Source organism: Talpa occidentalis, unplaced genomic scaffold (assembly GCF_014898055.3).
Source record: "Talpa occidentalis isolate TD23 unplaced genomic scaffold, MPIMG_talOcc4v2.1 talOcc4.5, whole genome shotgun sequence".
NCBI lineage: Eukaryota > Metazoa > Chordata > Mammalia > Eulipotyphla > Talpidae > Talpa > Talpa occidentalis.
The window spans coordinates 136112233-136121641 of record NW_023604861.1 but is presented as its reverse complement, the minus strand read 5'-3'; the positions used below and the strand labels follow the sequence as shown (position 1 = coordinate 136121641).

The 9409-nt window shown below is 58.4% G+C and overlaps 1 protein-coding gene across 1 annotated transcript; it reads left to right on the top strand.

Moving 5' to 3' along the window:
* Positions 1 to 2428: 2428 nt before the first annotated feature.
* On the top strand, positions 2429 to 8844 carry CUNH2orf50 (chromosome unknown C2orf50 homolog). Its single transcript, XM_037526906.1, has 3 exons — positions 2429 to 2661; positions 6268 to 6307; positions 8653 to 8844. Exons 1-3 carry the CDS (start codon positions 2429 to 2431, stop codon positions 8842 to 8844), a joined length of 465 nt encoding a protein of 154 aa, XP_037382803.1.
* Positions 8845 to 9409: the final 565 nt, after the last annotated feature.

Sequence of the window (9409 nt, the reverse complement as noted above, 5' to 3'; positions counted from 1 at the left end):
CGGCGCCCTGCTCGTGCTAAGTTACAGGCTAAAGAAATAAAGACGACCCCCAGAATATCTTCTCCAATGCTTACAATGCCCCCCAGCCCCCAAAATGCACCGTCTTCAGAATAGAAGCCATTGTGTTTAGAGGTGGGATAGCCAGAGCAGAGCCGTTTCTGGAGGGTATTTTTCCCTGCAAAAAGTAACCTCAGGGGAAATCAGAAAGTGCAGCCAGCAGGGGCTCAGGCCTTGGCACTGCATGCCCTGCGCAGAAGACCGGTGGGGGCCCACGGGGGTGTCCCTGAGCCCCCGGCTCTGCACCTGTATCCAGATCCCATCGAGTCCTCTCAAGTGCTCGTCACACTTCAGGGCGAAATGCCAGCCAGCACAGTCTCTACCCTGAAGAGCAAGGCCACGGCTAATTTTAATGTAATTAGCTATCAGGGAATATTTAAATTGTCTCCCAGAGCCTAGATCGGTATGGAAAATGTGGAGTCTCTAATTGCTGAAAATTATCAAGGAGGCACCTGGGGGAGCCGGGAGGAATGGAGTGTTCCTGCCAAGCGCAGCGCAGCCGTCAGCAGGAGCACAGGCTCCCGACGGGGCACACGTGCCTGACACCCAGGCCCTCCTCACCGTGGCGTCCCGCACGAGCCCCCCAGCCCCCAGAGCTCTCCTTTCTCTCCCAGAACTTGGGGCGAATCCTATCACCCAACGGGGTGGGGTGACGAGGGATGGTCACACGCAGGAAACGCCCGGCCCAGGGGGGCTGAGTACAAGATGGTGTCTCCATGAGGATCCTGGAAGGAGTCTGAACCTGGGTTGTATGTCATGGGTTGATAGGGGGCGCCCAAAATTTACGGGGAAGTCCTCACCCCTGGCCCTGTTTTGAAATGGGGATGTTGCCGAAGTTGTTAGTTTAAATACTGGCATAGAGTGGACCCCAGCCCCCATAACTGTGTCCTCATAAAGGGGGTGAATTTGCACACAGCGGGAGCGCCCTGTGAAGATGGTGATGGGAGGCGGGAGACATCGTCCACTATCCACAGGTGCCGGGGATGCCAGAGAAACAGCAGGGGACACGCAGGCGCAGGCGCAGGCTCTCCTCTCAGGCGCCACAGCGCTGCTGCGCTTTGGTCTGGAATTTCTAGCCCCAGACAGAGACAACAAGTCTCTGTTAAGACACCCCGTGTGGGATACTTTCTTATGGCAGCCGTAGCAAACCGCCATAGAACCCAAGAGAGCTGTGAGTAGACTAACTCTTTCTGCCTTTGTGTTCGTGAGTGGCCAGATCCCTTTCAGAGCATGCGCCCCTTAACAGTTTAGGGTGCCTGGATACCCCTCAGTCATATGCTGACACTGTGGGCATCATTCCCAATGAGTCACCGGGATCAGGGCACTCCCTTCCAAAAGGCTTTGGAACTTAATCCTACACACTGTCCATCCCTTTGCTGCTGAGAAAGGACTAAGTCTTGCCTCAGAGGACCCTGAACCCACGGCCTCCCCAGGACACACCCACCGACCCGAGAGCCAAGCACGTGGAGCTATTCGTCCAGGAAAGCAACCACTAAAATCAAAGAAAAACAAAGCATACAAGGACTAGGCAGCATTTTAGACTTACATGATATGCCCTCAACAAAAACAAAATGCTGGGCCTCCCTGGTGGCCTAGGGGTGAAGTCAGCGCTGTCACTGCTATGGCCTGAGTTCGATCCCCGGCCAGGGAGCTGACCCACGGGGTGCAGCAGACCTCTCCTGTCTCCCCGCTGCTCCCCTCAGCAGTGGATTTCAGTGAATCTGCCTGTTCTGCTCCCCACTCTGTCTCTGGTGGTTCCCCTCACCCCACCCCCATACCTCTGGCCTACACCCCAGTTCTTCTATGCAAAAAAATTGCTTCTAAGTACATGTGGGGAAGACCCCCACCTCCCTGCACCCCATCCCTGCCTCCCACCGACCCTCAGCTCTGCTCCCTTCTGACTCCTGCTTAGCGCTTTATTCACTCGGCTCCTCGAAAGCACTCTGGCACCTCTGCCCAGTGAAGTGGGGTGCCCAAGCCCCACACCACACACACCCCCCTCCCCCAGACTCACACACCATACCGATATACAGAAACACCAAACACACACACAGACACACCACACCCGGAGATGCACTGAGGTCCGCCCCTTCCTGAGCACATTTGGAAGCTGCCCGTTCCCAGGACAACAGTCAACACAGGCGGGAGCTCTAAACAAGCAGGACGCCACAGTGCTGTCCCCATCAGCCAGTGCGACTTAGGTCCGGGGGGCTTGGTGAGGGGCTCTCCTGGGTTGGGAGGGCGGGTATCCTGGAGACGTCTCAGGCAGCAGCTCAGGCAGGAGCTGCTCAGGCAGTGAGCTCTCGAGCTCTCTCTCTCATACACACACACACACACACACACACACACACACACACACACACTTGCACCCATGGGGAGCCGCCCCACCCCTGGCCTCCAGAGAACCACATCAGCTGGGTACCGACTGCCCTCCCCCAGGCCACCAGCCTCCCAGGGTGGCCCTGCAGCGGCCAGGGGTCTCGCTGGTGGCCGGGCCCCCCGGAGCCTGGAGGCTGAGCGGGCAGCCCTGGCAGCAGACAGCGTGCAGCAGGACCAGCTGTGGCGGGAGCTTCTGGAGGCTGAGCGGCGGAGCCAGTGGCGCTGGTGAGTGTCCTGCCCTTCCCTCCTCCCTGACACACCCGGGCTCAGGGTCTGGGAAGCTTCTGGAGAGGGAATAGGCCAGGGATGGGCATCGAGGGGCAGAGGCATGTGGCCCAGGGCGAGGAAAGAGCCCTCTGACGCCTGCCTTGGGCAGAGGGCAGGAGAGGCAGTCAGGGCCAGGTCAGGAGGGACCAGGGGACAGGTTTCCTCCATTCTGGGGCCAGCAGCCCTGTGCAAGCCTCCCCGGCTGGAGCTGGCAGGCTACCTGCATGCAGGGGCGGGCCCTGTGGGGCCCAGAACCCAGACACTATCTGAGGAGAGACGCTGGCTCTGACGGGGGAGAGGATATCCCTGGGCACACTCATTCAACCCCAAAATGCCTGCAAGGCCGCCCTGGACATCCCGCTGTACTGGGGGGCAGCAGATCCTTCACGCACGGAAGGGCACCAAAAGCAGGCGGAGGCCACCAGGTGCCAAGGCCACCTGTGTGATGACAGAAGCAAACCCAGAGCCCAGGCACCATCTCTCCCGGTTCCCTGAGGCCTCCTGGGGAGGCGCGTTAAGCCGAGGCCTGAAATGTGAGAAGGGGCCAAGGAAGAATGTGGCTTATTTCAAAACAAAGACCGTCTGTGGGTCTGTGGAGGCCTGGGTGGTTTTTGTAAGGAGACACCATCAAGGGTTTTACGTGGGAGTGTGACATGATCTAGTTTACTTTTTAAAATGACGAGTCTGGCTGCTTCAGAGTAAAGTGAGATGGGGGTGCGGTGGGGGAGGGGGTGGGGGAGTGGGGGACAAGTTGACAGGCTGTGGCCAGAGCAAGAGTGTGTCTGTGCAGCTCAGCTCTGGTGGAAGCGGAGCCGGAGATCTGGGGAAGACTGCAAGGACTGCTTTGGTGGCAGAATAATGAGAAGCACTGATGTCTCGGAGCGAGGGTGTGGCATGTGTATTGCGCGTGGCATGTTATGTGTGGTGGGTATGGTCTATGACATGCGATGTGTGTGTACAGTGTGCTGCGTACGTGTGATGTGTATGGTGTGGGGTATGTGCGTGGTGTGGATGTCCGTGGTGTGGATGGTGTGGTGTGTGTAATGTGCGGTGTGTGCAGTATGGCATGTGCATGGTGTGTGGTGTGTGTGACATGTGTTGAGGCGTAACGGACATTTACAAAGAGTTGTGTGGTGCAGGGAAAACAGAGGAATTTATGAGGGAGCAGTAGTAAGAGCAACTGAAACTGAGCGGACACTGGAGGAAGGGTGAGGAAGGAGTTGGGGTGACTGAGGGACCCAAGTGGGTAACTCAGGGAGAGCAGATGCCCGTGAAAAGTCTGAGCTCTGCGTGCATGAAGATGCCCACACCATACCCAGGTGGCATTGCCGGGAGACAGCGGGAGGAGTGACTCTAGTCAGGGGCTGAAAACCCGCAGAGAGAGTGAGTTCGAGGTCACCAGGAGTGAGAGCAGGAGGAAGGGGTGATGCTAACTGTCAGGGGACTACTTTTGGGGGTGCAGAAAATGTTCTAAAATCAGATAGTGACGATGGCCACACACCTCTGCATATGCTGATCATTACTGAGCTGGGCGCCTTCAAGGGTAATTTTTTTTTAATGATTTATTTTATCTATTTATGCATACAAGAGCTGGGGTCTAGGCCAGAGGTGCAAGGGTTTGGTGGTGAGAGGATTCACCAGAGACAGAGCGGGGAGCAGAGCAGAAATCCACTGCTGGGGGGAGCAGCGGGGAGACAGGGAAGGCCTGCTGCGCCCTGTGGGTTGGCTCCCTGGCCAGGGATCAAACTCAGGCCACAGTGGCTGGCGGTAGCTTGAAAGCGTTGAGACTTGACTCCTGCGCCACCAGGGAGGCCCTTAAAGGGTAAATCTTAGGATATGTGATGATATCACCATCAACAAAAAAGAGGGGGAGTCTGGCAGCTCGGCTCTAAGCTCATGCATAAAGCATTTAGGCGCCTTGAACAACCACCAAAAAGAACCTCTAGGTATGCATAAACAGGGCGGCATATGCCATATTTTGTTCTTGGATAGAAAGACTAGCAGTGGAAAGAAACCTGTGACTGTTAATAAAAAAAAAAGTTAGTTCTTCAAAAAAAGTACTTCCAGAAATAAAAGTGAATACAAAACACAACTGAAGTGAGAAAACAAGGAGGTGCAAAGCGTGAAGAAATAGAACCCCAGAACAAAAAAGTGCAATACACCTACAAACGGAGCCCCCCCAAAAGAGAATGAGAAGAAGAATTGAATAGAAAATGCCTGAGAATTTTCCAGAAACAGGTGATGGTGAAGGGAGGGCCCCTGTGACCCCACAGTCCCTGGAATCAAGACGCTGCTGATGAGCTCACGCTCCTGCTTATGGGGAAAAGCATAACGAGGGGCCGTGCAGTCCAGTGGGAGAGTTTGGAATCAATGATGCCCGTAGAAACCTAAGCAAAGTGGAAGAAAACGTAATTATTAAACGGAGAGAAAAACCCAAGTTGTACAAGTTACACTTAGTTCACCAGGGAACAAAATTACATAATCATAAAATATGAACCATAAATATCAATTTAACTGTAACCTATAATAAATTATTTTGGAGGAAATGAGGGGAAGAGAAAAGGGTCAGAATATCATCCACAATCTTCCACCACAGGGGGTCGCTGGGTTTGCTATTTCAGCATATGGGTGTGGAAGGACTAAAGACACAGCTGAAGACCAGAAGCTGGGGGCCTCCCTGCTGGCCTAGGGGTGAGTCTCAGCGCCATCCCTGCTACGGCCTGAGTTCCATCCCCGGACAGGGGGTGACCCACAGGGCGCAGCAGACCTCTCCTGTCTCCCCGCTGCTCCGCTCAGCAGTGGATTGCAGTGGATCCACCTGTTCTGCTCCCCACTTTGTCTCTGGTGAATCCTCTCACCCCCCCCCCCAGGGCCCACGCCTGTGGCCTACACCCCAGCTCTTTTACACAACAATAAATAAAAGCTTTAAAAACAACAACAACTAGAAAGTGATCCCAGCCATCGGGTGCAGGGACTGTGGGGGCTGGACACAGAAATCTACTTTTATTGTGAACCTAGTTTGACTTTTCAACAACAGGTTAAAATAAAAGTTCAACCCCCCCCTGCAGGTAATGCACCCACCGCTCCTCCGTCCCAACCTTTCTCTGCAGAACTTCCTGGAAGGTTACTGTTGACCCCAAACAAAAGCAGTCAGGTAGTGCAACAATAAGTGTGCATGTCCCCAAATTCAAGTGCAACACCCCCAAATAACCCCAGGAGGACCCCCTCTGTCCCACCCCAGGGAAACAGCATACCTCCCTGGCAGACGCAGGCATGTGGGGTCCAGGACGCCCCCTAAACGGCCTGCTGAATGTTACTGTCCACATTACAAAGAAAGCTGGGTTTTCTTCCCAAAATCCCTGCGGGCTGGCACGGCGGCCCTGGCGCTGCAGCGGGACTCGTGGGCACCGGCCCCGTCCGCGCCGGCTGCTGAAACGCTCGCTCGCTTCTCAGGACTCATCATAGGTCCCTGGTTGCCGTCTGGCCTCTGTGACTTGGGCTCGCGGACGTGCCGTGTCTCGGAGCCCGGGCCCCTCCCAACCACCGCCTGCGTTTCCCTTCCAGGGCGCAGAACTGGAGTTTCCTGAAGGACTACGACCCCCTGGTAAGCCGCTCGGGCGGGCACCGCGGTGCTCACTCTCTCTCCAAGGGGGTCCAGGGTCTAGTCGGCCCCAGGCCGGATGGACGGGGATGGATGAAATAGTCTTTCTTGGTTCAAGGAACTTGGGATCTGGTGGGAGGGAAAACACTTGTGGGAGACATTTAGAAATTAATCTTTCCCGGTGCTTCCTGATTTTATGAAGACAGCCCAAGCCCGGGGGGGAGCAGCTCCCGCCCAGCCCGAGGGTGTCAGCTGGTTCCCCGGCCCGAGGGTGTCAGCGGTGTGGCGTGAGGGGTGGCGCGCCCAGAATGGAGAATTTTGGGTGAAAATACTTTGTAAACTCCCCCCGTCAGCATCACACCTCCAACCAGTGCTGTGCCCCCCATTACAAAACTGACTACCCAGCGCCCCTGCTTAAAATCCTTCAAGAACTCTGCACTTTTTAGGGGGGCTTATGCCGCCCCACCACACTGCCCCACAGGCTCTCTCTCACCCCACTCTTTGTGCTGCTGTTCCAGCCCGAAATCCCTCCCCATCTGGTGCGCCTGGTAGACTTACTCCTTCCCCAAGACCCCACTGCTCCTGAGCGGACCCCCAGCGGGTGTGACTGGGACACTGTCCCGCACCCCCAGCCCCTCCTCTGGACGCCACATGCCGCGCGGTGCTGAGCCTCCCTGGCGCTGAGCTGCTTCCAAGAAAGGACAAAGAGGCTGCCTCGCCGCAGGCGCCCTCCCCCAACAAAGTCCTTAGCACTCGGGTCACGGTGGATGAGTGAGCAAGTGGGAGGGAGACTCCGGCTGTGAGAAGAGGGTCAGCAACTCAGTCTGGAAAGCGAGCAGAGGAGCCAGTCCACGCCGACCGGGCCGGCCTGCTCGGGGAGGCCTCGTGTGCAGCTGGCGCCGCGGGGCAGCCACCCTGGCACGGAAGCCTCAGCCGCTGGGGCCAGAAATCCCACACGGGGCTCCTGGTCCGGACGTCCAGTCGCGTCGCTCCGCCAGGGCCCTGCGCTGGTAACCGGAGCGCCGACGCCTGCATCCTGCCCCCATGCGGAGGCCGCCCGCGCCCAGGCCTGTCCGGGCGAGCCAGCACCCGCTTACCTGCCCGGCCCGGCCCCGCCGTTGCTCTCGGGCGGCGCAAAGCCACCTGCGGCAGGGCCGGGAGGCTGCGGGTGTCCCCACTGAGCAGAGCCCTTTTCTCTTTTTTAAACCAAGGTCATGTGGGCACCCCACCTGCTGCCTGTGGGCACGGGGCGGCCTGTGGGGGAGAGCGGCGCTGTTCCTGGGGCTCCTTCCCCGGCCTCCGTGCAGAACTCTCCCGCTGGGCTGGGGGTCGCCCTGCCCTCACCCCACTCTTCCTCTGCCCAGCAAATCTAGTTTCCTTGCTCCCCCCCATGACCCCCCTCCTCAGTAAGACGGGAGGGCTCTGTGTGAGGCAGCCTCCCCTTAGACACCTGCAAACAGTGGGTGCCTCTGAAAGGTTCGTCTCCTTTGGTTTCCTTCTTTCTTTCTTTCCCTTTGTGCTGGAGCTCACGTTGGCTGACGTCACTGTTTGCGCTTTAGCGTGCAGGGTCTCCCCTGTCAGGTGTCTGCATCTCAGGCATCCGATCCTGTGCCCCCCAAGGGCCCCCATGCCTTTTAATCCATGCATTTCCTCCTCCCGCGCGAGCCTGCTCCGGAAGCCTCCAGGAAGCTTGTCCACGAGTGTTCTGAGCACCGTCCTCCAAACAGCTCCCCCAAACTGGAGCTGACCCCAAGGTCACACAGGCAGAAGAGTAAGGTGGGGAATACTCCTGCCCTCCTGTGGGAGGCGGCAGCCAGAACTGAGATGGCGCATGTCTGCACAGGACATGCCCGCACAGGACACATCTGCATAGGTCACACCTGCACAGGACACACCTGCACGGGACACACCTGCACGGGGCACACCTATATGGGGCACACCTGCACAGGTCACACCTGCATAGGGACACACCCCCACAGTTTGCACCTGTACAGGACACACCTGCATAGGGACACACACCCCAGTTGGCACCTGTACAGGACACACCTGCATAGAGACACACTCCCTCACACCCGCACAGGTCACACCTGCACACGGGACACGCCCCCACAGGGACGGGCCTCCTGATGGGTTGAGAGAAGGCGCTAGACGCGAGCTGCCACCCCTGGGACGAAGTTCTGACGAGAGGGAACTGGACATCGGGCCTGGTCATCAGGGAAGGGGTCTGGGTCGGGGGCGAGGAAGTGACCTGGGCTGCGCTGTCACTGCCCGGCCCAGAGGCGCCTGCGGGCTGGGGCTCCCGCCAGGGCCGCGGCTCCCAGGGACATGGGACCGTCCTCTCTCCGCAGGGCAACAAGAAGGAGCCGGTGGCGCTGCCCGACTACGTGCCTTTCTTTTCCGACACGGTCCCCAACTCCGCGAGCCGGGTGGTGGGCAGCAGGGTGGACACGCCCCTGGGCCGCGCCCTCGCGGGCATGGACTTCTCCTTCGTGGGCGGCGTCCGCAAGAAGAGGCTGGAGGACGAGCTGCGGCCCGCGTAGGCGGCCCAGCCCCAGCCCCAGCAGGTAGGGGCTGCTCGCTAAGCGGTGGTCACCGCCCCTCCCCAGGATGGTGGGCAGCCCAGGTGAACTAAGTGGGTGATCTGACCCCGCGTGTCCAAGCACAGATTGCACACGGGCTTGCTTGCTCTCGGCTGGTTAGGGGCTGGGGTTAGCCCTGCCTTCCTGGGCACACAGCTGGGCCGCCTTCCCGGGGCCTCAAGCGCAGCGGTGGGACCCGCGGTGGCCAGTGGAAAAGGAGAAAAACAGACAAGTGCTTCCAGGCTGGGCTCTGACTCCGGATCGGGGGAGCCTGCCCGACCGCAGGTGCTGAGTGAGGGCGCTGCAGAGCCGAGCCCCGCGCCCCCCAGGTAGCCACAGGAGCTGGGAACCAGCAAAGACACAAGCCCAGCCCCAATCACAGCCGCCGCCACATTTCTGGTGTAAAGGAGCATTTTAAGCTCAGCGTCTCGTTTCTCCTCCAACCCACGCCCTCGGCAGCCGGAGGGCGGCTGTGTTCACATCACGAGGCCTGAGCTACCAGCAGAAGCTGAGACTCGGGTTCCGA